This window comes from Setaria viridis, chromosome 4 (genome assembly GCF_005286985.2).
Source record: "Setaria viridis chromosome 4, Setaria_viridis_v4.0, whole genome shotgun sequence".
NCBI classification, from domain to species: Eukaryota; Viridiplantae; Streptophyta; class Magnoliopsida; order Poales; family Poaceae; genus Setaria; species Setaria viridis.
Genome location: NC_048266.2, coordinates 39,135,391 through 39,162,668, shown reverse-complemented (window position 1 = coordinate 39,162,668; position 27,278 = coordinate 39,135,391). Strand labels below are relative to the sequence as shown.

Genomic DNA, 27,278 nt, shown 5'->3' with positions numbered 1-27,278 from the left:
ATTGCAAACACTGAGTTCAGGTACTTTCAAGCTAATTATTCCATAGGTGGATGATAGATATGTCGGTCCACCATGAGGTAGGTGGACATAGGTGGACGATGGATGTGTCTCTAGTGACAAAAAAAAAAAGAGTTTCTCTAGTGACAAAAAAAAACGTGTTAACAAGAAAGAAAATGGTAGAATACATGGCACAAATTTGATACGCATACGCTTTGATGGATCTTACTCATTCTTAACCGTGCGTGCCTTGTCGATAAACTTGTGCTTGACTCTTCTAGGTGTCAAAACTTCAGGCGTAACTGCAAGCCGTTCTCGCGTGCCCATAAAAAACAACCGTAACTGATCTGAGCGCGAGACGGTCATGGCCAGCCTCTAACTCCCCACCACCGCACACCAACCGACGACGCCATCGCCGGCGGCACGTCTGCCCGCGCAGTTAGTTGGTCGCTTCGAGACGCAGGGCAATTTTCCCAGGCTTAATTCTCGATCGGTTGATGCGACGACCGACGAAAGGATCGTCATCGCCGGCCGCGGATGGCCGCCGCCGTTCGTGTTACTCCCGCGACGCGCCTCTGAATCTGGTTCCGGCGGGAGCTCCGTGATCGAGAGAGCGATCAACAATGGCGGCGCGGTGCTGCGGCTGCAGCGTGCGGTGCTGCTGCTGGCTCCTGGTGCTGACGCTGGTGGCGCTGGCGGTCACGGCCACCGTGGTCTTCGTCCGCTACCGGAACGGCGGCCAGGTGTTCCCCCTCCCCGGCGTGCCGGACCCCAAGTACGCCGAGGCCCTCGCCGTCGCGCTCCAGTTCTTCCAGGTCCAGAAATGTAGGTGCCATTGACACGCCATCTCCTCGATCGAATCGACCCTTGCCAACTGCGTGCCATCTAAAAATGCATGTCGATCTTGATCGATGAAGCCGGGAAACTGGTGCGCAACGAGATCCCGTGGCGAGGGGACTCGGCGCTGGACGACGGCGAGGAGGCCAAGCTGGACCTCTCCAAGGGGATGTACGACGCCGGCGACCACATGAAGTTCGGCTTCACGCTGGCGTTCACCGGCACCATGCTGTCGTGGTCCGTCCTCGAGTACGGCGACGCCATGCGCGCCGCCGGGCAGCGCGACGCCGCCATGGACGCGCTGGGCTGGATCATGGATTTCCTCGTCAATGCGCACCCCTCCGACGATGTCCTGTACATCCAGGTGACCTTGCATTCTGATCGTTTCACCTCTGACATTCTTCAATCTCCAGTGCGGTTGGCTCATTGTCTGCCAGTTTGGTGACGTTTGAATCCTTAATGCATATGCCATTTCTAATTTCTTGCACTCGACTAGATCCTAGATCGAAGAACTCATTGCATCCAATCACGCAAAATTTACCACTGACATAGATAGGAGGCTAGCAAGAAGCTGCCTCAGCACCATTTCCTCCACATTTCGGCCCGCGTTGTCTCCCTAGGAGCGACTCGAGCAGTGTCCCACCCTCCGCCATTGCCACCCCCCTCATGGCCCCCTCTCCACCTCGCCGCCACCAGAGCAGGACACCGGAAGCCCGTGTGCCTGCTAGGAAGGCTGCGGGGGGCTCCTACCGTCGACCCGGGGTGCTTCTGCCCCTGGTCAACGATGCGGCAGCGCTGGTCATGGAGGCGACGACGGTGACCCGAGGCAGCAGATCCAGCATCCTAGGACCAGATACAGCGCCCTCGGGGCCAGATCTACGCGGAGCGGCTGCCGGTGAGGTGTGGGGGGCTCGGCAACTTTGGCAATGAAGGTGGTGCTCCGGCGGCTCGGCGGGGGTGGCGTGCGTCCTGTGCACGTGCATGGCGGTGTGTTGGCCGGCGTCAGAGTGGCGCGACAGTTGAGGACGTCGCACGCGGGGGCCACAGCCGGCGAGGAGGTGGCCCGGTGGCCGTGTGCGCCGATCATTGAGGACGTCATGTGCGGTGGGCCATGGCCGGCAAGGAGGCGGCCTGGTAGCTTAGGCAGCGCAAGCGGTGACCGCGTGGATGCGATGGCACATTTGGCTGGGGGGTCCACGGAGCAGGCTGCAACGCCTCGAGGTGAAGCCCGGGCGACACGCATGATGGTGTGACGGCGCGGTACTGCGATGCTCCGAGGAGATGCCTTGGCGATGCGCGTGATGGTGAGGTGGTGCGGCAGTGGCCACATGCGAGGAAAGGAGGTCGAGTGGGGGCGCATCTGGCGGCGAGTGCAGAGGAGGTGGAGGTACGACTGCATGGCACATGGAGGCGCAGCGACGGTGCCGCCCCGGATGGGCTGTCGTGGCTGTGGTCCGGGAGTGGCGAGCCGTGAGCGTGCAACGAGGGGTTGGGATGCTCTGGGCGAAAGCCTTTGTCGGCGTTCTTGCTGGTGGAGATGACGGCGGCGCCCTAAGGCGTTGTTTTCCACGTTGGGAGCGTCATGTTGGAGCTACAACCTTGTTGCACGGGGTTCTCTGGGTGAAAACCCTGTCCAGATTCTAGACGAGCGACGGCGACACCATTGGCGTCATGCCCTCCTTGGAGGTGTCATCTCTAGAGACTCAACTAGGGTTGTGGCATTGCTGGTCCATTGGTCATGGGCGCCCGCAGCCGGTGGTGGCAATTCCGCCGCGTGGCAAGCTGGACAGGTGTTTGCCGAGCCCACATGGAGGCGATCGCAGTTATGATGGCAGCAAGGGGTTATCGCATGGTTGTTGGATTTGGTTGCTTGCAGCGGACCGCGGCGCTAGCGTTGCTCAGCAACGGTCAATGCGGCGTTGGACTACGTCAGAGGACGACACTTGCGGCTATGGCATTGTGGGACGACTAGGCTTGTAGCGGATCGCGGCAGGTTGCTCAGCTTGGCTGGGCTATTCGGTGTGTTACATCGTCGGAAGATGGCGCAAGCGACTTCTTTGGCTTGTTGGCACGACAACGGAGGTTATGTGCGCGGGTGAAGCAACGAGGCGAAGTCGACCTGTGGCGGCGGCTTGGCTGATTGATGGAGATCTTGGGGAATGGGGCAACATTGCTCATCACCGTGACGATAACAAAAGAAACGGATCCGTGACGTGGAGTACTATGCGGGCGTGGCGAGGCCCCCGCGTGCGGGTGTTTTTTCAAGGCGACGAGAGCGAGGTGGAGTCCAACGGAGGATGTGGCGAGGCTCCCGCGTGTTGTGTTATCGTGGTGGCGACTGCGAGGTAGCCTGCGAGAGTTCGGATTCAGTGGTATCACCCTATCAGGTGGAGTGTGGTGTTGCGGCGACTCTACGACGGAGGGTCCTGCATGGCGGTGGCCTTCTCGGTGCGATGCGGTCTGCTTCTATCGGTTTCCTGTTGACGCAAGGTCACGCCTGGAGGTTTCGGCGACTACATGAGCGTGAATATTGGTGGGTACCACGGTAAGGCTTCAATTCTGCTACCGTTGTCAGGCGAAATAAAATCCGCTTAATGAATTGAGTTCGGCGCGTGTTGATATCCCAATCCAACTGGTTGTGTTGTTAAGTTAAGTTGAGTGCAATGATGTGGTGCGGTATGTGTTGGTGACCCAATCCAACTTGCTAACATTTGTGTTATTTTTTCATTTGTTGTTTTCGTCCAGCATAAGCTTCATCTTCTTTTTAATATAATTTGCCTTATTTGTTAAAAAAAAAGAGACTAGCAAAACTCAGATGTAGAACGGTGCATGTCACGAAAGATTTCCAGTTTTGCTAGTCTGAAAATGGATTTGATGTCCTGGCCATCATCAGGTCGGTGACCCCAAAGCAGACCACAAGTGCTGGGAACGTCCGGAGACAATGTCCGAGAAGAGGCCGCTGACAAAGATCACCACGAAATCCCCCGGCAGCGACGTGGCGGCGGAGACGGCAGCCGCCATGGCCGCGGCCTCGCTGGTGTACAAGCCCATCAACGGGACGTACTCGTCGTCGCTCCTCGACCACGCCCAGCGGCTGTTCGCCTTCGCCGACAAGTATCGGGGCTCCTACACGCGGACATTCCCGGAGCTCAGCGCCTACTACAACTCCACGACGTACCAGGACGAGCTCCTGTGGGCGGCGAGCTGGCTGTACCACGCCACCGGCAACCACAGCTACCTGAGCTACGCCACCGGCAAGAACGGCAAGGAGTACGCCGATCTGGGAAACCCCAGGTACTTCAGCTGGGACGACAAGCGTGCTGGCACCGAGGTAATGTGTCACAACAGCTCATTGAATTTCGAGACATGAGGTTCTCTTGTCAAGATTTTTTCAAATTTTTGCAACAATTTCCTTTGATTTGATCGTAGGTTCTCTTGTCAAGAGTAAGCTTCTTTGCATCAGATGGATCTGACGTTGGACAAGATGAAGGCCTTGGGTCCTACAAGGACACTGCCGACGCCGTCATGTGCATTCTCCTGCCGGAGTCGGACACGGCTGCTTTCAGAACAGAAGGTTGACATCAGTTACTATCTGTGAGATCGTCATAGACCATCAGAAAAGAAAACTGTTACAGACTATTCACTGATGGAATCTGCACTCACTGTAACATTGCCATTGATCAAACAAGCAACTGCTGCACTGCGTTATCGTGTTAAATTACAACTGCAACTGCTAAATGGTCAGACTGATATCTGATGCGATGTGGAATTGTGCAGGGGGGTTGCTGTATGTAGCTGAATGGAACTCCCTCCAACACCCTGTTGCCTCCGCATTCCTTGCCGCCGTTTACAGCGACTACATGTCGACGTCGGGGAAGACGGAGCTGACCTGCAGCGGGAAGAGCTTCACGGCTGCAGACCTTCGCAAATTCGCCAAGTCCCAGGTAACACTCCAATGTCACTTGCCACCAACCCTCAACAGTCAACAGTGTCACAAAAACAGGCACTGTTCAGAGAAATGGCTATCTTCAGACATGAAAATGATCAACCTTCATAGAAATGCTTGTGCCTATTCACAATTTCTCACATCAATCTTGAGCAGGCTGATTACGTCCTTGGCGACAATCCGATGAAGCTGAGCTACCTCGTCGGCTACGGCGAGAGCTACCCTCAGCGGGTGCACCACCGTGGCGCGTCCATCCCCGCCGACGTCGACACCGGCTGCGACGGCCAGGAGTGGCTCAAGTCGCCCAAGCCCAACCCCAACGTCGCCACGGGGGCGCTGGTTGGCGGACCGTTCAAGAACGACTCGTTCATCGACGACAGGGAGAACGTGAGGCAGAACGAGGCGACGACGTACAACAGCGCGCTCATCGTCGGCTTGCTCTCCGGCCTCGTCTCATCCTCCTCAGTTGCACAATCCCTGTCATGATTCCATCGATCGCTCGATTTCTTTCTAACTGACCTATGTAGATTCCGTTACTATTCAACTGTTTTTTTTTTGATAATTAACACGATTCGACTGTATCCTTATTCTTCTGACTATATTATCATCAGTTAGTAGATGCTATTGAAGTGCAGGTGTCAAACTGATCAATGAGTTATATAGTGTTGTGTTAGCATGGAAGCATTCAGAGATTTGTACAAGACAATAGAAATCAGTAGGAATCACTGTCCATTTGCTGTCCATAATGGGATCTTGATTTCAAAATTATTTCAGAAGTTTTTTTTCTGTGTTTTCCTGAGAAGAATGACTGCAGAATGACCTTTTGATCTCAATTTCTTAGACTCATCATGACGCATTGTACCCAAAGCATACCGAAATTAAGTATGACAGCAGAATGAGTTTGTGATTTCAATTTCTCAAACTCGTCCTGAAGCATCGTACCCAAAGCAACCGAATTAATTACTTTTGCATACATAAATCAGAAATTCAGGATGCGGTAAGAACTAGGAAGTGCTGTGCCTTGAAGCTACAAGCTCTGTGCATCCACAATTATCAACTGCCAGGAAGAAAGATCGAAACTTCTACTAAAAAACTGCACAATTCAATCCAATCCTCCGATTATGATAACAAGGCACACATTGTCGAAGCAATCAAGCCACGTTTTCTTAAATTTGCATCCTCTTCTCTCTCTTTTTTTTGAAAAGCTATTTGCATCCTCTTCTTCCTCAATCTTTTTCCATATATCTTATCCACTACGCTAAGCTACCTAGATAGCGCTCCACTCTGCAAGAACACCCAGCCGACGCTCTCACCCGTCTCACGGCGAGCCGCCGAACACGGCGGTCGGCGGCAGCGGCGGGGCGTCGAGCTGGTAGAAGCCGAGGGACGGGCCGACGAAGCGGAACAGGATCCAGGCGCCGACCATGATGAAGATGGAGGCGTAGGCGAACTTGTTGAGCCAGAAGAGGAGCCCCTTCTCCCCGACGTACAGCTCCACGGCCTTCTCGGGCAGGCTCATCTCCTCCCACTCCTTCCGCTCCCGCTGCTTCTCCCTCCGCGGCGCCGCCACCGTAGCTTTCTTCTTCGGCGTCACCTCCTCCGGCGGGGCATCCAGCTGGAACCGGCGGGCCTGGTTCCTCGCCTTGAGGCGGTTCTTGATGCCGGTGGGCTTGGCGCTGGAGGGGGCAGCGGCGGCCGGTGGAGAGGGCTGGGTGACGGTGTCCGTGGCGGGCTCCGATGAGGCGGGTTCGCCGGAGCTGCCGCCGGATGCGGCGGGGGCGATGAAGCCGAGGCGGCGGCGAGGGTGGAGGAGAAGCGGCTTGGATGGGCGGTGGAGGAGGAACGGGAGAGGGGAGGGGAGGAGGAGGTGCTTCATGGCGGAGCCGCGGAGATGGTCGTCGTCAGGTGCCTGGAGTTTGGCGCCGTTTTGTTGATGGGGTTTGAGTGGCTGCGACGGGCCGACGGCGGACTGTGGATGGAACAGAGAAATGGAAAAATAAATTGATGTCTCGTTTTCCTGTTTTGATGGTACATGCTCGAGGCAGGATCAACTTTGTTTAAAAGAATTTAAGGGGCATGTTTGTCACTAATTAGAAATATTAAACATAAATTAATGATAAAATTCACTGCATATACGAGGGCTAATTCGCGAGATGAATCTATTAAATCTAATTAATCCATAATTAACACATGTTTACTGTAGCATCACATGAGCTAATCATGAACTAATTAGGCTTAATAGATTCTGCCCTCGTTTATGCAATTAGTTTTATCATTAGATCATATTTAATACTTATAATTAGTGTGCAAACATCCGATGTGATAGGGACTAAAGTTTAATCAGGGTATCCAAACACTCCCTAAATCATGATCCTATGAATTTTAGAAGAAAGGTTTGGAGGTTTGTTAAGGTGCTTGAGGGGAACCAGAGGTTCCTCCGTCCTTAGGGCATGTTTGGATGCAGGCTGTTAAAATTTAGCACATATCATATCGGATGTTTGATACTAATTAGGAGTATTAAATATAAGAACTAATTATACAGATGAAGTCTAATTCGCGAGACGAATCTATTAAACCTAATTAGTCCATAATTTGACAATGTGGTGCTACAGTAACCATTTGCTAATGATGGTTTAATTACGTTTAATATATTCGTCTCGCCAATTAGATTCCATTTATGCAATTAGTTTTGTAAATTAGTTCATATTTAATCCTTCTAATTAGCATCCGATCCGACGTGACGTGCTGAACTGGTATCAAACAGCCCCCTTAACCGGAATCCTCGCCTCCGACTGCCGATCCACGCTCGCTGCTGGCGGGCTGCACCCCCCTTCCGCCCATCCACCGATTCCCAGGCGCCCTTTCCCCATCTGCATCAAAGCACACCACGCCGGCGCACCGGAGTTTCCTGGCGCCGGCCAAGGCTTCGTTCTGACGGGACTTCAAAAGGATGCAGCCTTCCAACTAGTTTGTAGGCATCTATATGCAGACTTCACAAATGAATTGTACTGTACACAAGCCAATACGTGATCCAACCATGCAGTGAACCGGTGGCAATCCAGCGATCCATGCAACGTGCGGACAAGCACAAAATTGAACTCAGTTTCCGAAGAACAATAAGAGGAAAAATTCTGCGAATGTGAGCAGTGGAAATAGCAGCTATTTTCTCCAACGCTCCAAACCATTTGGGCCTGATGGTTTCCTTTTCTGCCGAGCCTGGCTCGTTTCCAGGAACCAGGCTCCCGCTAGCCTGGCTGAGTTGATGCGAGGGAGCTTTGATTGGATAGCAGCATGCATCCTGGCCAGATAGCCAGACAGAGCCGCTGTTTGGTTGCTCTGATTGCAGCACGCGCATAGTAGTTTTGACCGCCGTGCATGCACCCACGCGGTCCACCGCGTACCACGGGAGGCTGGCTCCGAGGAAACGAAGGGTCGGGCCGCGTCCCGGGAGCCAGGCTTCAGGTGCCTTTTTGCACGCTAGCACGCCGCGGGCTAGGTTCGGCAACGAGCTCAGGAAACCAATCGCACGGAGGTCGCATGTGGGGAGTCAGGACGCGGGGGTGCAGCGAACCAATTGCACCCTTGGCAATCGAGAGTTGAAGTGCATGCAAGTGCAGACTTCCTTATTTGCTTTACTACGTGAATGGAAGGCTAAAATCTGAAACTCAGTGTATTCTTTACAAATCCCATAAGCTTTGTTTTCACATGAACAATTATATGTTGTTGCCATTTCATTGCACAAATACCCAGACCAATCATCACTTTTAAGCAATCAATGAACAATCATCGAGGGATATGAAGGCAACTTTCCAGTAGCAGCAGCTAATATGTACATTAGGGTAACAAGAGCCCGCAAGCAACGGCAATGAAGGCATCGACGATTCTGAGGCCACAACAAGCACCCTCGCCATCTCCAAGGCGGCACTCGGACGAGGACTTCATCGTAGGTGGCCATCTCCTCCTCGTGAACAACTAGTTCACCATGGCGCCGCCCGAGGGCCATATTGCCTACAATGCCGACCGCTGGAGCTCCGCGATCTGCACGATGGGGCACCGGCGGCAGCGATTGGGAATTAAGAATTGAGTAGCCATAGATGTCGTGGTGAGGAGCCCTGGCCAGGAGCTGCGATGCCAGTGTCAAAGGCCCGACGAATCCTTTTGTGACAACGAAGATTGAGTTATTAAGGCGTCGGCGTCCAGCCGGTAAAAAAGTCTGGGCGTCGGCGTCACTTAACAATCCGTCACCTTCACCGCCGAATTCAGTGCTGCGCCACCGGGGACGGAGCCGCGCCGCCTCCTCCTATCCTTCCTCCTCCTCCTTTGGTCTTGCATCGTGCGGTGCGTGATTGAGGCAGCCTGTGGCAGTCCTCGACCAGACGGAGAGAGCCCGTGGCCGTGGTGCGGACGGCCTACGGCGGCAGAGGAGGCAGGGGTGGGCGGTGGTGGCTGAGGTGGGCGGGCAAGGTGGTGGCTGGTGGGAGGCTGGGAGCCTAGGGCAGTTGGGCTGACTTGGGTTAGGCTGATTTGATGGGCCTTGTTTCCATTAGGTCCACTGGTCCTTTGTTTTTCTTTTTCTTTTACAGGTAGATGTATGTGTATATGGGTGTGTAAAGTGTCGCCTCGCCTCACGCCACAAGTACCTAGGTGTCCGAGCAGTGGCGTGTCGCCTCGCCTCGCCTTACCGCTTTAAAAATCATGGTTATTGCCTTCCCAAATTTACCCTTCCAATTAATTTCGAAACGGGTTCCTGGCCTAGGTACCGGTCCACAATCAAATTCCTATTACTTACTTTTAGTATTTAACCATTGAATCTGGCCTCACCAACAGTTATCATTATTTTCAAGCACCTTAAAATTCCTCAGTGAATACTAGGCAATGAGTCAATGACACATGAACACTAAAAAGTGGGTGGCTACACAAATTTTGTTTGAACAATTTCAAATATTTTATTTAGTAGTAATGGTTTGTAAAAGTTAGATCTTTTATACGCAACAAGTTAAATCACTTCAGAGTTTAGACGTCATTGATTCGTGGCTACGGACGGATATAAAGAAGGTGCTGGCCCTTGTTGAATCGGTCCTGGCTCGTGAGTTCGGGAATGACGAATTTAACATGGTTTTCACTGAAATAGATAAAATATTGATAAGTAAAGTTATGCACAAATAAATCTAGATATATCAGCATTTATGTATTAAGTTCACCCAAATCCTGGACACCGACGTAAGAGCTGCTATGAGAATGATTGCATTGATCAGGATAAAAGATCATTTCATGCTGACTAGTTTTACAATAGTCAAGGGATACCCCAGAATATCAGGGTGTTTGGTCTAAGCTCATGCTAGGCTGGTTTGGGAGTTGGGACCTACCAACAACCATGTTCATCCTTGTAAAACAAATATCACAAGTTAATGGCACCAAACTAACAAAAAAAAGAAGGTGAGAACCATCATTTCTCTTTTCTCTTAATGGATCACAAGAAACTTTCTCACAATTTAGGTAATGTTCTCATCAACGTTGCAAAAACTTATAAAGAGATAATGCTTATTTATATATAGCGTGTTCGGATTTTATCGTGGGACGGGTCCTAAATCATGATTTCGAGCAATACTAACCCAGATGAGCTGTCAAACCAAACACACCGATAATTTCCACAACCACTTCTATCTTTTACGTGCACCTTTTTGCATATTATAAACAGTACACCAGTTTTCTTATAAGAAGAATCTCATAGCGAATCCTACCGAATTCAAACTATTTCCTTCACAAGCAAGCACTAGTTCCCTCATTTCCAGTGCTGCTGACATGCTTGAATTTGCATGGCTCAAATAACCATTTCTCTATCTCTAGGAAAGTTACAACAACCTTTTTGCCATGGGGGTGCTTGAAGCGACGAGCTGATCCGGAGCATTGGATGACGATCGTACGGACATGGCAAACAAAACCTAGTGATCAAAAGGACGATGTGAATCCAACGAGGAAGATCCTCCGTGAAGCGAAAGCAAAACCAAACAAAAAGGCCAAGCAGGAGCGGCGTGCCTCCGACCGGCGCTGTCGGAGTCCACCACCGCCTTGGCCTCCGCCTCCCCCCACACCGGGCGCGGGATCGACCCTCCTCGATCTGCGCCCGGCGAATCCAACCGGGCTCCCCGCCGCACCAGCATTGGGCCCCCTCCCGCCGCGCGCCGCCGCCGGCCCCATCGATCCGGCTCTCGTGGGGCAGGGCTGGGACCTCGAGGGGACGGGGGGCCTGATCCTGCTTTCTGTTTGGATTTCGCTTTCCCCTGTGGGGCTCGGTTGCTGGTGTGGTTGCCCAGGAGGAGGAGGACATGGATTTAGCATCGGTCAACGAGGAGCTGGCCGAGATCGACGGACAGATCGGCGATATCCTCCGCGCATTGCAGTAATCTCAAACCATTCCGCTTGCTGTGATTTGGGGTGTTTGTAGTTTGCTTGCGTCGCCCGCGAATGGTCGTTAGATCTCAGTTTGCTTGCTGCGATTTCGCGACTGGAGGACAAATTTGGAGACCAAATTATTGGTCTGTAGTGGGGGAAAAAATCGTTTTTTCCCCTGATGTCTGCGGGACTACTACTTGCGCTCTGTAGAAATGGTAGCATGATGTTGTTGAACTGACGCGTTGCTTAATTTGGCTGCAGGAATGGATTCCAGAAGTTGGACAAGATCAAGGATGCCAACCGCCGCAGTAGACAGCTTGAAGAGCTTACTGATAAGATGCGAGATTGTAAAAGGTTAGTCAGTCTCTTTCAACACCCCCCCCCCCCCCCCCCCCCTCTATGCAGCTTTTAGCAACATTCCCCTTCATATAATATGGCAGATGGAAAGGCTAAACACAAATACCATTCTTGGCATGAGTAGAGAAGTGGCAGTCCGCCGCTGCTTACCTCACACCCACATCAATTTAATTTTTCTCCGTAGCAATCATTTCTGTATCTCTTAACCAATACACTGCACTGTGTACGCCTGGTTCCAGTATTTCTGCTGCTCACGACTACCTGCAATTTCTGTATTTTGAATCACAATAATGGGGGCCAAACAATAGTTAGCAGGAAAACAGATATCTGATTTCTTAATTCTGATGTTAGTAGCTTCATGATAGCTGACAGTTTGCTTTTATGCGGTTTTCTAGACTTATCAAAGACTTTGAGCGAGTTAGCAAAGACGAGGCAGGGCGTACTGATCCGGATACTGCAAAAATGCTGCATGACAGAAAGCAGTCGATGGTATTATTACTGAAAACTGTTCCAGTCAATGTGAATTTTACCCCTTGGTCTGATTCTCTAACTTTCACTAAACCGAAGTTTGTGTTGTTTTGCAGATCAAAGAATTAAACTCTTATGTTGCTCTTAAGAAACAGTGAGTTTTGACCTATCTCACTACATCATAATTATTTTTCTCAGAAACTTTGAAGAATGCATCTCTAGTTTTGGTAACATTTCATGATACTTACATCAAAGATCATTTGGATTGCAGACATGCAAGTGGAAATAAGCGAATTGATCTTTTTGATGGTCCTAGTGTTGAAGATGGCTATGGTGAAGAAAATGTCCTGTTGGCATCAAGTAAGTGACAATATCACAAGCCCCTATAGGCGTACCGTGTACATAGTATGATCTCGGTTCAAAAACTAAGGACATATTAGAAAAACCCATTTCCTTTTTGTTGTTATCTTTACAAATTGAAACTTTGAAAGAAACAAGCCTCTGACATCAGCGCCATGGATATACTGAGCAGTTTTTTTTTTATCTCAGATATGACAAACCAGCAGTTAATGGATCAAGGCAATCAACTAATGAATGAAACTGATCAAGCTATCGCGCGATCTAAACAGGTTATTTTTTATTTATGACCGACATCTAAGCTTCTACCATCATGCTCTTAGGAACACCTGTTGACCTTGCACTCTTGTGTTAAATAGTTGAGAAATCTGCTCCCAGAGAGATAACTTTTGCATCCCCATATGATCCTACCAAACATCTTTGTTTCTTGTTGTGATGCTAAGATGCTGGCTTTGCTGTTTTTGTTGCCCCTCTTCATCTTCACCGTTCCTTTTTTCTTTGGTTGAAGGCGAGGAAACATGAGCTGTTATTTATAAAGATATAGATAAGCCTTTTTCTCTCAAGCCTTGATGCTTTGTGCTAAGTTTGGAATTGAGTCTACTGCTGAAGTCCTCAATATATCAATTTCTCAATGATTTGAGCTTCCACAGAACAATTTATTGTAGTAGACTCTCAAAGTCTTCAACAAATTGATGTGCTAATGCCCTCATAGCAGTGGCCTTTTCACACTTCATTGCTTCTTGACGCTGTTTTGCTGTCTATTTTGTAGACTGTCCAAGAGACCATCAATGTAGGCACAGAAACTTCAGCTGCTCTGAAAGCACAGGCAAGTCACTTTTCTTATTTTTCAGAAGCAGCCAATTGTCGTGTTATACTGTTCAATCAAGGTAAGAAAAGTCACTTTTGGTTATTTTATCTTCATCAGACAGAGCAAATGAGCAGAGTTGTTAATGAGCTGGACTCTATCCATTTCTCCATTAAAAAGGCATCTAAATTGGTGAAAGAAATCGGTAGACAGGTAAGTTCATCTCACAACACAAGTTCTTTATTTTATTTGTCAACTCTATTCTCATCTATCTCACTTCTTTTAAAACAGGTTGCAACTGACCGATGCATCATGGCCATGCTTTTTCTCATTGTTGCTGGAGTCATAGCAGTAATTATTGTTAAGGTGAGTGCTCAGCTTCTTCAGAGATTTGCAAACTCAACTGTTTGTGTATTACTTTGGCATATTACATCAATGATCTAACTGATATTGTGACATGACTCGACCAAAATGACTTGGAAATTCTACAGCTAGAGCCCTCTTTTACATGATTTTATCACATTATCCTTTTTGCCTTTTTGGTTTGATGTGAAGTTTACAGAAGTCAGTGGAAAATGAATTCGTCCTCAAAGGTCCCTTTGTTCCTGTGGGAAAGGAAGTGGGTCAAGTAGAGGTCATAATTGTCATCGCTCTGCTGGGATTGGAATACTAACACACTAGTTAAGAAATATGGAGATAACAAAGCTAGAATACCAGACCATCCAACCATCTGTGCGCCAAACTACCTGTTCATTGTGTAAACTGCATCCAGTACCTTTCTTACTTCTATGTGAATAAATAATACACATGTAGACTAATTAAGAAACCTTAGATACCCATCCCCCCAAAACAGGAAAAATGAATGTTAGAGACCATGAAGAGATTTGGAGCAGGGTCTGACAGGAATTGTATCGCCATGTAACGGCTAAGAAATAAGTCAAATAGCCAATACAGAACATCAGATATGACAACAAAACATACATACATGATTTTCAGGCTAATTTGGTTATAGTGACTGTTGCTGAATGATGTTCATACTGTTCCATTGGCAGATTGTAAACCCACACAACAAGGACATTCCCAACATCCCAGGACTTGCACCACCTGTAAGCAGGAGGCTGTTGAGATAGAAGACAAGTGATAATTCCATACTTGTGTAAAAATTGATGAGGCTCCTTGGGAGGTCCATTGTATCTACAGTCTGTGAGGCGCCGCTTCAGTCATGTGGCATAGTGTTGTAATTCTATCTCATGGGATACAAATCTGGCAGGTACAGTATGTGTGTATGTTCTTATTCTTCTGGCTGGCCTTTCTGTTTTGCAAGAACCAAGCTCCGAACCATGTTCCCTGTAAACCTTCACATCTGTACACAAGTTACCAGTCTTATAAGACCGAGATCATATGGATTACGCATACGCAAACGTTGCATACCTACCTACTTGACGTATACACACTATCTTGTGATGTGATATCCGGGTAATTTAGTGATGTGCTTGAGCTTAAGAGTTGCCTAAGAATCATGATGGCTTGATCTTGCACTAGAGTCTAAAGATCACACTAAGGCCTTGTTTAGTTGCCAAAGTTTGGAGGTGTCAAATTACTGTTACAGTACTGTAACACACTGTAGTGTTTCGTTTGTATTTGTGAATTATTGTCCAAACATTAACTAATTAGGCTCAAAAGATTCGTCTCGCAAAGTACAATAAAACTGTGCAATTAGTTTTTAACTTTGTCTACATTTAGTACTTCATGCATGTACCGTAAGTTTGATGTGATGAGGAATCTTCTTTTTTATAGTGTCAAAGTTGGGAGTTGGGGGTGAACTAAACAAGAGCTAAGGTACCTCGTCCATGCTCTTCTTCGCCTCCATGCTGGCCCTTCCATGTGAAAAGCATTGTAAATCAGTTTCCTGTCAAATAGTAGACATGCAATCTTTTAGGATCGTGGCCTGACATACAAATTTGGCTTTAGACATGTAATCTTTTAGGATTGTAGCCTGACCTCAAAATTTGGTTGGCTGGCAGCAGCTAGCAATTCTTGCTCACACAGAGTGTTGGACTTTCAGGACCTGCCTGTGTAACTGTGTAAGCTGTATGTTAGAAGCTACCTAGAGCTACACCGCATGATCCGAAGTCCAGATGGACTTTGCCTACAACTATCATTTGCACAGTTCATCCAGAGGGGGAAGAAAGAAACAAGGGAAAGGACGTGGAGAAAGGTGCCAACATGTGAAGGGGCTCAGTCGTTGTCCTCGTTGGAACCCACCGTGCACGCGATCTCCATGGCACACCCTTCCTGCCCACTTCATTTGATTCCCCGTCTAATCACCCACCACAGCGTTTGATTAGCAGGGAGTACATCACTGCTAGTGCTGCCAAGACCACACACTCCTTGTCCTTATCTCATGGGCGGTTTGGAAGGAAAGAAATGCACGCGTTTTTCATCATTTGAATTCTACTTCAGTTCAAACTGCACTGCGCACATATCAGACCTGCTACAGACAACTAAGGGTAAGTACATTGGTGTCGTCTAATAGGCAGTCTCATACATTGACACGTAATCTTGAGACGATTTAACAGGCAACCTGTACAATGGGTTGTCCTATAAGTTGTCGGTAGTGGTATATAATTCCTTAATTTGTGCATAAGAAAAATAAAATATTATGAGTTGCATGGCAACAATAACTCGTACAATGGTTGTTAAGTTGTCTCGTAGTCCTACAATTTAGCTCATGAGCGTCGACCTCTTTCTCTCTCCTCGCTCTCTCTCCTTCACATCATCAAAAATCCTACGTAGCACTGCATGAGACGACCTATGAGACCGCTGACGTGTAGCAATATACTTGCCCTAATGTTGGTCGCCAAGCAGTTATTATGTAATTTTCCCTTTACCATGCTTTGTGCCTGCCAGCGCTGCTCAGTGAGACGACGATGTAATAATTGCTTTCATCTAGTGAAATACGTGTGCCAAGACATGTTCTCGGAAAAAAAAATCTTGGCTGTCAGGTCAGGACGACTCGTGTCTTGTTCTTTATCGAAATAAGTGATTGGGTGCCTAGATGACTGGATTGGGCTAGGTTGAACAGACTCTCCCAAGTCAAACTGATCAGTTCGCCACAGCATGGATACGTGTCTAAAGACACCATGGTTTGACCAATTATTGGTCTCTATTAGCAGGCCTCAATCTGGCCCACCTCTCTCCCTAGCCCAACCTGGCCTCTTAGGCCTGGCCCAATCCACCGAGAGAGGCGTCGACGAGCGGAAAACCTATCCATCTTCCGAAAGGTAAAAGATAGGAAGAGGTATAATCTTCCAATCTTTAAGATTCGTGAATCTTTGTCCTTCCTTCACCTCCTCTCATCTCTCTCTCGTCGCTCGTCGCGCTGCTACCAGAGAAGGTTGGGGAAGGAGGTAGCTCGCTGGAGGGGCGGGGCGGCTCGTCGGCGGGCCGCGGGCGGTGGTCGAGGCCGGCGGTACTTAGGGTTAGTGTTAGGGGTCCGGATTTTGGGGTCTCTAATGGTCATCGGCCTTAAGGAAGGAGGAGGAGGGCGACGGAGGCGGCAGGTCCGGTGGCGGTGGTGATTTGGCTGGTGGCTGGGACAAGGCGGCTTAAGAGCGTTGCCGGCCGAGCGAGGCTAGATATCCGGTGCGTGGTGGTTGGCGGCGGGGGTCATGAGCGGTGTCGGGCTAGGAAGGGCAGCGTGGAGGGTGGTGGTGGTGGCCGGCAGGCGGGCGACGCGACAGCTGCTGGGCGGGGCTGGTGGAGGAGGTGGCGGGAGTGGTGAACTGATGGGGAAGAAGAAAGGAGGAAAAAGATGGGTCTAATGGGCTTATAGGTATCTCTCCTATCTATCTTCTGATAGCCTCATCGATAAGGGCCTCCATCACCGAATATTGAAATCTCTCTTAAATTTTTTGAAAAAATTCAAATTACTCCCCTCAAGTATAACTAAAATTTGAATAAACCTCTAAATATTTTTTGATTCAGTTTACCCCATAAACTATGCTATTTGGTTCAATTTACCCCTTAACATAATTTGTCTTTTTTTCTCCATGCACAAGTGGAATCTTAAGTTCAAATTTTGCAAAATGATAGCAGACATCATAGGACATGTTAAAAAAATATATAATGATTTTTTTTATCGTTATTTGACAGGGTAGGATATTTAGTGATAATTTTTTCCTCGACATACAATTATATAAAAAATAATGATGAAAAATTCATAAAATATTTTTTAATATAGATTATGATGTCCCCTGCAATTTCAAATTAAAATTCAACTTACGTACGGAGGAAAAAAAGAACAAATTGAATTATGGGATAAATTGAACCGAGTAGCATAGTTTAGGATAAGTTGAACCAAGATATATAGTTCAGCTATACTTAAAGTAATTTCAACTTTTTCCTAATTTTTTCGGGCCCCGCCCGCCCACCGTGCCGCCCAGACTCGCCCGCCGTCTGCCGCGCCACCCTAACTCGCCGACGTGCCTCCCCGCCCATTTCGCCGCGGGTCCGCCCGCCGACGCGTATCCACGCCGGCCCCGAAGCCGCCCGCCGCGCACCGCCGCGCCGGACCACGCAGCTCCGGACGCCGCCCCGTCGCTGCGCCTCCCCCGCCGCGGGGACCGCCGGCTGCTCCCTCCGTCGCGTCCTCTCGACGCCGCGCACTCTTGACAACTGCCTCAGCTCCGATGCCTGCCAGCGTGCCCCGACGTCGAGCGGACCTCCTCAGGCTCTCCCGTCCAGGCTCAGGTGAGCTCCTCCGAGTCCGTGCACGCAATATGTTCGATGAAAGACCGCGGGGGAAAAACGTGTTGGTTTGCAGCTAGCTTTCCTTTTGTTTGGTTCAGCTCTGGCTCCGTTTCGGGGAGCTTGATTTGGTGTGAGAGACCGTACTACTGCTTGCCGGTTTCAGCGGTATAGGGTGAAGCTCATGATCATGTGGTTAAACGGAAGAACACATCAGAAATCATGTATAATTTCATATTGCCTAAGTGGATTAGTCACTCTCGTTAGATATGCAAACTTTGATGCATATATGTAGTACATGGGGAGAAGAAAGTTAGGCGTCAGTTCAGTCCTTTGTCCTTTGGCTGCCTTGAGCTTAGTCAATACCAGTATTGTCAATATACTGATGACACATCCAGCTTGTATAGTGGGGATGATCCTGTAATGTAGTTGGGAGCTCAGGGCAAGCAAGAAATGCCCCTGTAGCTATCTATGAAGTAGTCAGATAAACAAAATGGCACTTCTTTTCAGTTTGGTACTAATAAATTCATTTATTGACGACACATCCAGCTTATATAATGTATCCAAGCATTATAGCATTACAATAGTAATTATTTCACATACTGAAGGCATGGCATACATTTCAGTGCATCAGGCTTCAAGATTAGTACATTCCTCCAGCTCAAGCTTCAAAAGTCGAGAGAAGGGGCATACAGAGTGATAAGGACATTGTTCATTCATTTTTAATAAAATATATGATAGGATCGAAATGTACAATAAATTCCTCTGTAAGCAAAAATTGCCAATTACTAACTAGTTTGTAGCTAGTAAGAGCTATAGAATAGAAAAAAAGTCTAGGTAGCAATTATATTGGCATGCATTCAGTAATTCAATATTTGTAAAAGAAATATGCAGTCACTGGTTAGTTGTATAGTTTAATGTTTCCTCTACTGTATAAAACAAATATGTAGTCACCGGTCCAATCACTACAGGTCAGGGGCTAGGGCTGGTGTTGATAATACAATTGTAGCTTTGTAACATCAGGGACCTATCAGGATTGAACTTTGTAGAGCTGTGCTAGTCAATATGTTGATCTTCTTGATATGCTCTGGTTGATTCATGTTTCGGTTCAACTCCTGTACCTTCTCTTAGGCTAAGTGCCTGGGCCGACATCAACTGTCAGTAGAATGGATATTTTATTACTTTAACTTGAAGTGCTGGATGTGTTAGCATGGAGTTCCACTCTGGCACCATACAATGGCATTGAATTATTTCGGACGCGCAAGCAACCTTAGGAGGCTGTTAGTCTGGGAAAATAAGATGATGTCTTGTAGCAGCTTGTGTTTTGTTCTTATGTCCATAACCTGACCGTTAATTCCTCTTCTTTTTTTTGTTGCATATTTATGCTGAGCATTTGAGTTTGTTGCCATATGGTAGGCATATTAGAATGTGAAGTTCTGAACGTATTTTAGCTGCTGCTTTTAGTGGAAATACCTACTACATTGAATGGCATGTGGTCGTATTGGTTCGATTTATTGTCTGCTTTGGTTCAATTTTAGGCGTGTTGGTCTTGTTGCCTGTGATTTGTGGTCTACTTGCTGGGTTTGATTTGTGGACTGTTAGCTTTTTTATTTGGGGATTATGGCCAATTTGTGTTGTGTTGTTTGATTAAGGTAGCTGGTTGATAGGTAGGGAGGGAGGGAGGGGAGAGACAGTTCACATGCCTTGATAGGTATGTGTCTTGCTGCTGAAACTTTTCTAGTTTCATCGATTCAAGTAACTATGATCAACACATTATGATATTAATTTAAATCCAATATCCTTCTTGTAAGCATTGTTATTTCTATCTGCCTGTCTCAAACAAACATTTTAATTGTGGTGCTGCATCTCCTTCAAGGCGATTGCAGGAGAGTGGGCTGCTGCACTCATTGGAAGCTGGCGCATTTTCCTGAAAGTTATATATATTGGTAAGAGGATATAGCATGTAACTTTTGTTATTAGCAGCCACAATCTCGCATATTTGCCAATTGCCACTGAGAAACAATACCCTTTTCCTATTCTCTGAATGCATGCATTTCGGTGTTTCCTCTACTAATTGTTTTGCAATTAGCTCATCCTCCACATCTTCGTTTGCTTCGCAGCTAGGCTTCTGAAGTGAGACATGCGGCTTCGATCCGGCCGTCACTTAGTCTCCCCACTGACGGTGCCACAGGGAGGTCACCATCACCGCCAGCGCCTGCGTGGCTCAGATGACAGGATCAACAGCCTCCCTAAGGACCTGCTCCTCCAAGTGCTCGTCCGTCTCAAGCATGCTGAAAGAGCTGCGTGCGTCGGAGCGGTCTGTCATAGCTGGCATGGCCTCTGGACTGAGCTTCCTGAGTTAACTTTTGGGTTTGTCAAGCCCCGCATGTTGGAAGCTGTGCTTGCCAAGGTCACCCGTCCCAGGCTTGACCTCCTCAACATCACTGTGGAAGGTTAAACGGGGTGCCCAGGTCTGATTGCTTCTCCGTGCTGCCACACGGCTGGTGCCGGAGAAACTCATGTTCTGGTGTGGAACCACCTCACTTTGGAAGACGATCCCATTGAGCTGCCTTGCTTCAACCACACATCCTCCCTTGCTCTTGAAGTGATGGGTTTCCATCTTTTGCCTCCACTGTCTGGAGAGTTCACTGCACTCAAGAGCCTTTCCCTGAGCGATTGCCGTGGCATCGACATCAGAGCCCTGCTCCCCCTCTGCCCATCCTTGCGGGTCCTGAACATGTATCACCTCGTAGAGGTTGGCACAATGATGGTTCACTCAGCATCGCTTGAGGAGCTTAACTTGGGAACCAAAAATACTGACTTCACCCGAATTTACATTGTGGCTCCGGTGCTGAAGGAGTTGACATTGAAGGTCTGTCTTGACAAAGACTTCAGTTTGTCCTTCTCCAATGGTGACGATACTCAAGTGGGTATGTGTATGTGATTTCCTAGATGTTGGGCTCAATGGGCTATGGAAACTCTACAAAATACGTGAGTGCAAGCAGCATGGCTTATCACTGGACATACATATTCTGGTGCGTCCGCTACTATGCTCTCTGCTATGCTTGTCCTCCAAACTTATTTACTAATCATTTTCTTACATGCAGAAAAATGGTTTTTTAGTGTGATGATATTTGCCTATTTTGATAACACTCGAACATTTGATTTGTCGACATGCAGGATGAGCCTGATATGTTGGAAGAAGCATGGAGCTTTGCGCAAATGATTGCTCAACTTCCTGTGTCGGTTTTTTCGGTTATGGAGCTGGATCTCAAAACAGGGGGACATGCATTTGGACCACTAGTGCTGCATATGCTTCGTATTCAACCAGTTATCCAAAGCTTTAAGTTAGTCCTAGCAAGAGGCAAGGTAATCATTTAGTCATGGTGTTGACGTTCGCAACAAATTCCTTTTGTTCTGTTCTGTTCTATTTTGTTTTGTTTTGTGATTGGGCGCTGAATTTGAAAGAGCGGCTACTGATCTTACCCCAACTTCCTTTCAGGGAGGAGTGCCGTGCCCAGTAAATTGCCCCTGTGAACAGTCTAGCAACTGAAGAATTGAAAACATCTCTATGCCTAATCTTGAGGTTGTAGAAATTCATGGCTTGCAAGGACAAGACGATGAAGTTGATTTCCTAGAACTTATACTCCGATCCGCACCAGTGCTTAGGAGATTGACCATGAGAATTTCCGATTCACCAAGTGAAGATGGACAGAAGAAGATGTGCGGGATTATGAAGGAATACCCTGACGTGGAATATCATGTTCATAGCCCTTAGAATGTTCATGAAGTTAACAACTGGTGACATCCTTGTAATGTAGTCTCATGCTGCTATGTTTTGTTGAGCATTCGTCTATGTGAGTTGATGGGTCATAAATTTGGTGGTGGTTAGAACGTGTCATTACCTAAATTTGAGATCACATTAAGGTGCCTTTTTCCATGCCCCTCTTCTTCCACCATGTGGCCCTTCCATGTTCAAAGCATTCTAAATCACTCGTGTCAAAGGCTTCTAGGCATGTAAAATCTTTTAGGGTTGTGGCCTGATCCCAAAATTTGGTTGGCAGCAGCTGGTAAAATTCTTGCTCACGCAGAGTTTTGGACTTTCAGTACCTGCTTGTGTAAGCTGTATTTTAGAAGCTACCTGGAGCTATACTGCATGATCGATGAACTTGCCTACAACTATCATTTGCACAGTTCATCCGGAGAGGGAAGAGAGAAACGAGGCGAAGGACGTGGAGGAAGGTGCCAACATGTGAAGGGGAGCTTCAGCTCACTCAGTCGTCGTCCTCGTTGGAATCCACCGTGCACGGCTGCACGCGATCTCCAAAACTCCATTGCAAACCCTTTCTTGTTCAATTGGTGGCCCCACTTCACTTGATTCCAGCGTCAGGTCAACATGTCGGCTCATCTGTCTGCTGCAATCAATAGCCATTCTGAAACAAGGCAGGGCCCTCCTCCTCTTCGTCTTTGACCACTTTTCTACTCCTAATCGCACATCACCAGCACTAATCTTCCCACTAAACAAGTCTCCTCTCACGCACTTAGTGGGAAAAGATGATGTGTTCTCTTGCTCCTTCCGGTATGAACGAACTAGCAGGTCCACCGCTTTCTCTGAATTTGTTTACCAGGAAGGAAAAGAGCAGGTCGTCTTGGGTGGACAGTGACCTGTCTGATGAAGAAACGAAATGGTAACCCTGGCTGTGAGCCTGTGAGGATGGGGAAAGCATCTGAATGTGACTCGTGTCTTGTTCTTTCTCCAAGTCACCTCCTCATCAAGTGATTGGGTGTCTGGATGACTGGATTCGGCTCCCCAAGTCGAACCGATCAATTCGCCACCGGAGACTGGGGGCGCCACGGCATGGACCTTGGCAGCAATAACTTGCAGGGTTCCGAGCGTGGAAACTGGAAATCCCGTGGCACGACTACTCTCGATGACCATGACATCAAAGATGACGAGGTTGCAAGCGTTGTTTGTGCCCAAGAACGAAGGTAGATGCACTGTGTGTCCCAGATGAATTCAGCAACACTTGAGGATTAAAAAAAGAAACTCTGCAAGGGGCACCGAACGAGGCGAGCTACAGCAGGTCAGCAGGCATCTCGGACTCGGACGGCGGCATGGAACAGGCGCCACGTTTCAACACGTGAGCTGCAACTGCAATGCGATGAGGTTGGGCGCTGGCCGTTGTGACGCCGGTTGACCTTGGTCTCATACTCTCCTCTCATGGCATCGGCTGTGGGCGCCGTGCGTTCGCCGGTTTCGGTCCCGCACTGTTGAGAGGATTTGCTTTCTTACCGACACTCGAACTGTAGATTCTCATGAACGCTGACTTTCTTACGTACTATCTGTCGAAATTCGATCTCTCTGGGGAAAATTCGATTTGCTGGTGGTGGCATGCCATTGCCATGGGTCACTTTTGCTTTTTGAAGCAGCAGCAACTTGGTTTGACCGCTCCAATTCACCGCGGAAAAGGGAAGCAGAAGAATGATGTGCTAGTATCCACAAACAGCCAAACTTTTGAATTTGTGAAACAAGATACTTTTTTTTCCCCTTATAAAGAAGGGAGCAGGGATAAACATACTTGCCACACCGCACACCCCCACTGAAGACAGATTTTTTCCTTCTTTGTCTTTGGCAGCCAAAAAAAAAAAGCTTTCGCATGAAGTGCGGTCAATTTGTTTAGTTGAGATTGGAAAACAAAACTGCTCTAGTTTCGGCCTCTAGGTGTGAAATTGCATGAAGAGAAACGAAATCACAGCCCTTTCCACGTCTCCACCCTCTTCTAGTCTTCTTCCTTGGACATCCGGCCACAGCAGCAGCCAGAAGGCGAGGGCCGAGGCTGCTGATCAGGAGCGGGTCAAGTGGGTCACCGTCAGCCGTGTGGCGGTGTGCGTGCTTATATCTTAGCCGTGGCGCACGCCAGCGTGGAGGAGGAAGAGGAACGCGTCCCACACCGTACTCCCCATCCCCAATCCACGAACGAGGTATGATTCTGATTCCCGTGAAAATCCACGCGCGTCTCTCTCCTCTCAACGAGGAGCAGCAGCAAGTAAAAAGGTACTAGTAGTTCATGGAGGTTCCAACCGCATGATTCCGTCCTCGCATGATCCATCCGCGCCACTCGAGTCTCCGTCACCCTATATTTTACGGCGGGGGACTTGGGGGCGACCACCACGTGTGGACTGTGGTGTGGTGTGCGCGAGCTCATTTCCTTGCACCTGCCGGCTGCTGCCTTCGTCAAAGCTGGTTTCGTCCCGTTCAATCCTCCGGGCCGCCGCTTCCTTCCCTAATCCCCTTCACCTGTTCAAGTATTCAGGCAGCTCATCCACCTCCTGATTCTGTCCCTCCTTTTCCATCTTTGTCTCTCCTAGCATCCTCTGCCTCTGCTATGAGCTTCAATCCACAGAGCTCCCTCTCCCTGTCGGCTTCAATCACCACGTTCTTGGTCCTCTCCCATGGGCAGCCATAACATTTGTCCCTTCCTTCCCAAAATCCTCTCTTTTTCCACAGCTGTTCATCTTTCCTCTTCACGGTCTGTCTGTTGAAAACTAGGCGATTATCCCCCCTTTTTTCAACTATTTCTCATTGGTACAGCGATTCCTTCCTCTTGATGAAATTTGCAAAGATCCACCCATTCTAAGCTCTCTTCTCCGGCTTCATCTGTCACCAGATGGGGTGCTTCGCCTTCAAGAGCGGCAAGGGCAGGTCCAGGAGCCAGCCGGCCGCCGGAGCCAAGACGCCGCCGCCGGCCAAGTCGCCCCCGGCGTCCGACTCCTCAGGCGGCGGCGGCGGGAAGAGGAGCAAGGCCTCGTCCGCGTCGGCGTCCACGCCCACCAGGAGCATCCAGGAGCTGTCCGAGGAGCGGGGCGCGCAGCGGCTGCGAGTGTTCGACCTCGACGAGCTCGGCAGCGCCACCAACGGCTTCAGCCGCGCGCTCAAGGTCGGCGAGGGCGGCTTCGGCTCCGTCTACCGCGCCTTCTTCCGCTCCGCCGGCGGCGGCCGCGTCGTCCTCGCCGTCAAGCGCCTCAACCAGCGCAGCCTGCAGGTCTGCTTGCTTCCTCGCGTCTCCTCTCTTCTCTCTGTTTTTTTTTTACCTCCTCCCCCTTTGCAAGATTATCCATGCCATGCTGCATTTTGGGCCTAGATTTGTCATTGCCATATCGAGTTTGTTCATCAGAAAGCTTGAATTCTGTGACGATTAATCATAGTATTTGATCACACTTAGGCAGAATAGCAGTGTAGCATTTTTATGGAGTCCCTACACTACAAATTTACAGTTATTTGCACCTCATATCTTGTAAAAAAAGGATGTGCACGTGCCATCAGACTTTTCACTCTTCAAGAGCTGTAGACTGGTTGAAATTTCTCAAGACCTGTAGTCCACGAGATGCCGTCTCCGTGGATTTGTCATTTCTGGTGTATGGGCATCATAGAATTTATTAAATCATTTTTTTGGCGTCCACAAACTGCCGAGAAGTAACAGCATCATGGAGACTTTAGGTGCCCTCCTTTGGATCAAGGCCTAAACTAAACTCGGAAGATTGTTGGTTTGCAGTGAATCCATTAGATAATTTGAGCTTAGTGACAATCTTAAACACATAAATATTGGCCTGGACAGCTTCAAAGAGAATATTGGTCCAACCAACCGGACAAGGACATCCAGTGATGTCAACTTCAGTAGGAATCATAGAACAAACCACGTGAAAATTAGTCAAGATGGCATCACAAGTCAACCTATTAAATCATATAGATCAGCATCACGCTTTAAACACCGCCCAAGTCTGATCCTGACAATAATTAGATCCTAGTAGTACATAAATGAATTTCATGAAAATTTTCAAGTGTTGAACTGTGTGCCTGAACAATTGGATTTATCCTTTTTTTTAAAAAAAAAGGAATAGCAGTTTAAAAGCCTTTTTATGCTGATTTCAGGGGCACAAGCAGTGGCTGGCTGAAGTCCAATTCCTGGGTGTTCTAGAGCACCCGAATCTCGTAAAGCTGATCGGCTACTGCGCAGTGGATTCAGAAGCAGGCAAGCACAGGCTGCTGGTCTACGAGTTCATGCCCAACAAGAGCTTGGATGACCATCTGTTCAACCGATCTCATCCTCCCCTTTCGTGGAGATTGAGGCTGCAGATCATGATAGGTGCCGCATGGGGCCTGGATTATCTCCATGAAGGAGTGCCGGAAGTTCAGGTTTCCCCGAAAGCAATGTTCTTTCTGTATAAAACCAAAAATGCATTATCTGAATGTCTGAACTGAACCAATTAAACTGTAGTCTGCAGGATAAATACATTCTCCGAAACTCTGAACCGAACCATGTTCAACACTGCAATAACACACACAGCTTTTCTTGCTGAATTTGTCTGCTCAAATTTTTAAGAACACATAGACTAGTAATTGATCAGTATCTGATCCACGGCCTTTTGGTGTGACAGGTGATCTACAGGGATTTTAAAGCATCCAACATTCTTCTCGACGCCGAATTCAAGCCAAAACTGTCGGATTTTGGCCTGGCAAGGGAGGGGCCAACCGAAGGGAAAACGCACGTCTCCACCGCGGTGAGTACGCGAGTGGTCAAATTCCCTGGCATGAATCTTGCCGGCATTTCGCAGCTTGCGTGCCAGTGCCATGACGTGTCTTGCATTTGCATCTGATGATGTGAACTGTGACTGGCAATTGGCCCAGGTGGTTGGGACGCACGGGTACGCGGCGCCGGACTACATCGAGACGGGGCACCTGACGGCGAAGAGCGACGTGTGGAGCTTCGGGGTGGTGCTGTACGAGATCCTGACGGGGCGGCGGTCGCTGGAGCGGAGCCGCCCCGCGGAGGAGCAGAAGCTGCTGGCCTGGGTGCGGCGCCACCCGCCGGACAGCGCCGGCTTCCGGGCCATCATGGACCCGCGGCTGGGCGGCCGGTACCCGCTGGCCGCCGCGCGCGACGTGGCCAGGCTCGCCGACCGCTGCCTCGGCAAGAACCCCAAGGAGCGGCCGGCGATGAGGGACGTCGTCGAGGAGCTCGAACGGGTGCTGCAGATGGAGCCCCCGCCGCCGCCCGCCGACAAGAAGGGAGGGGACGGCAGGACGCCGCCATCGGCCAAGAGGTGACGATGTCATCTGAGGGCGTATTCCAAGTTCGTGTGTATATAGAGAGGCCATAAACGCAACAAAATAGAACAAGTTCAGGTTTAAACACAGACGAATTCTATATTACAAAGGCTATACATATGTGAAGTGAAGGTTGATGATTTCAACATGCAAATGCAAAATTCAGCAAAAGTTCTGCTAGACTCGAGTGTTGTGTTGCATCCTTTTTTTTTTCCATCCTCCTTTGCTAGACTGGAGTGTCGCATTTTCTTCTTGGATTCAAA

General features: G+C 48.7%; 4 protein-coding genes and 2 long non-coding RNA genes across 9 annotated transcripts; 5 read left to right on the top strand and 1 right to left on the bottom strand.

Annotated features, from left to right (window-relative positions):
* The first annotated feature begins 258 nt into the window (after window positions 1–258).
* On the top strand, window positions 259–5,453 carry LOC117851521 (endoglucanase 18). The gene is made up of 6 exons (XM_034733349.2): window positions 259–822; window positions 915–1,198; window positions 3,728–4,165; window positions 4,264–4,408; window positions 4,612–4,778; window positions 4,937–5,453. The coding sequence occupies exons 1-6, from the start codon at window positions 621–623 to the stop codon at window positions 5,264–5,266; spliced, it is 1,566 nt and encodes a 521-aa protein (XP_034589240.1). The 5' UTR covers window positions 259–620; the 3' UTR covers window positions 5,267–5,453.
* A 413-nt stretch (window positions 5,454–5,866) lies between these two features.
* On the bottom strand, window positions 5,867–6,760 carry LOC117851522 (uncharacterized). Its single transcript, XM_034733350.2, has one exon. The coding sequence runs from the start codon at window positions 6,654–6,656 to the stop codon at window positions 6,099–6,101; it is 558 nt and encodes a 185-aa protein (XP_034589241.1). The 5' UTR covers window positions 6,657–6,760; the 3' UTR covers window positions 5,867–6,098.
* Window positions 6,761–10,754: 3,994 nt separating this feature from the next.
* LOC117851900 (novel plant SNARE 11) lies at window positions 10,755–14,575 on the top strand. Of its 3 annotated transcripts, none has more exons than XM_072293363.1 (10): window positions 10,755–11,180; window positions 11,435–11,527; window positions 11,926–12,019; window positions 12,115–12,152; window positions 12,270–12,358; window positions 12,548–12,627; window positions 13,125–13,185; window positions 13,285–13,373; window positions 13,452–13,526; window positions 14,213–14,575. In XM_072293363.1, the coding sequence occupies exons 1-10, from the start codon at window positions 11,107–11,109 to the stop codon at window positions 14,288–14,290; spliced, it is 771 nt and encodes a 256-aa protein (XP_072149464.1). In that variant the 5' UTR covers window positions 10,755–11,106; the 3' UTR covers window positions 14,291–14,575. The 3 variants fall into 3 exon arrangements, with proteins under 3 accessions (XP_072149464.1, XP_034589705.1, XP_034589706.1); XM_034733814.2 differs by having other exon boundaries at window positions 10,757–11,180; window positions 13,125–13,181; window positions 13,281–13,373; XM_034733815.2 differs by having other exon boundaries at window positions 11,178–11,316; window positions 13,125–13,181; window positions 13,281–13,373.
* A 2,988-nt stretch (window positions 14,576–17,563) lies between these two features.
* Window positions 17,564–20,284, top strand: LOC140222533 (uncharacterized). The gene is made up of 3 exons (XR_011898100.1): window positions 17,564–17,912; window positions 19,786–19,855; window positions 20,030–20,284. It is a non-coding gene; the product is annotated as an uncharacterized lncRNA (long non-coding RNA).
* Window positions 20,285–20,367: 83 nt separating this feature from the next.
* Window positions 20,368–21,849, top strand: LOC117851901 (uncharacterized). Its single transcript, XR_004639667.2, has 3 exons — window positions 20,368–20,944; window positions 21,090–21,278; window positions 21,412–21,849. It is a non-coding gene; the product is annotated as an uncharacterized lncRNA (long non-coding RNA).
* A 1,671-nt stretch (window positions 21,850–23,520) lies between these two features.
* LOC117851898 (probable serine/threonine-protein kinase PBL19) lies at window positions 23,521–27,195 on the top strand. 2 transcript variants are annotated; one of them, XM_034733812.2, is made up of 5 exons: window positions 23,521–23,891; window positions 24,578–24,952; window positions 25,840–26,103; window positions 26,346–26,468; window positions 26,596–27,195. In XM_034733812.2, the coding sequence occupies exons 2-5, from the start codon at window positions 24,578–24,580 to the stop codon at window positions 27,013–27,015; spliced, it is 1,182 nt and encodes a 393-aa protein (XP_034589703.1). In that variant the 5' UTR covers window positions 23,521–23,891; the 3' UTR covers window positions 27,016–27,195. The 2 variants fall into 2 exon arrangements, with proteins under 2 accessions (XP_034589703.1, XP_034589702.1); XM_034733811.2 differs by lacking the exon at window positions 23,521–23,891 and adding an exon at window positions 23,900–24,495.
* The last annotated feature ends 83 nt before the right edge of the window (window positions 27,196–27,278 follow it).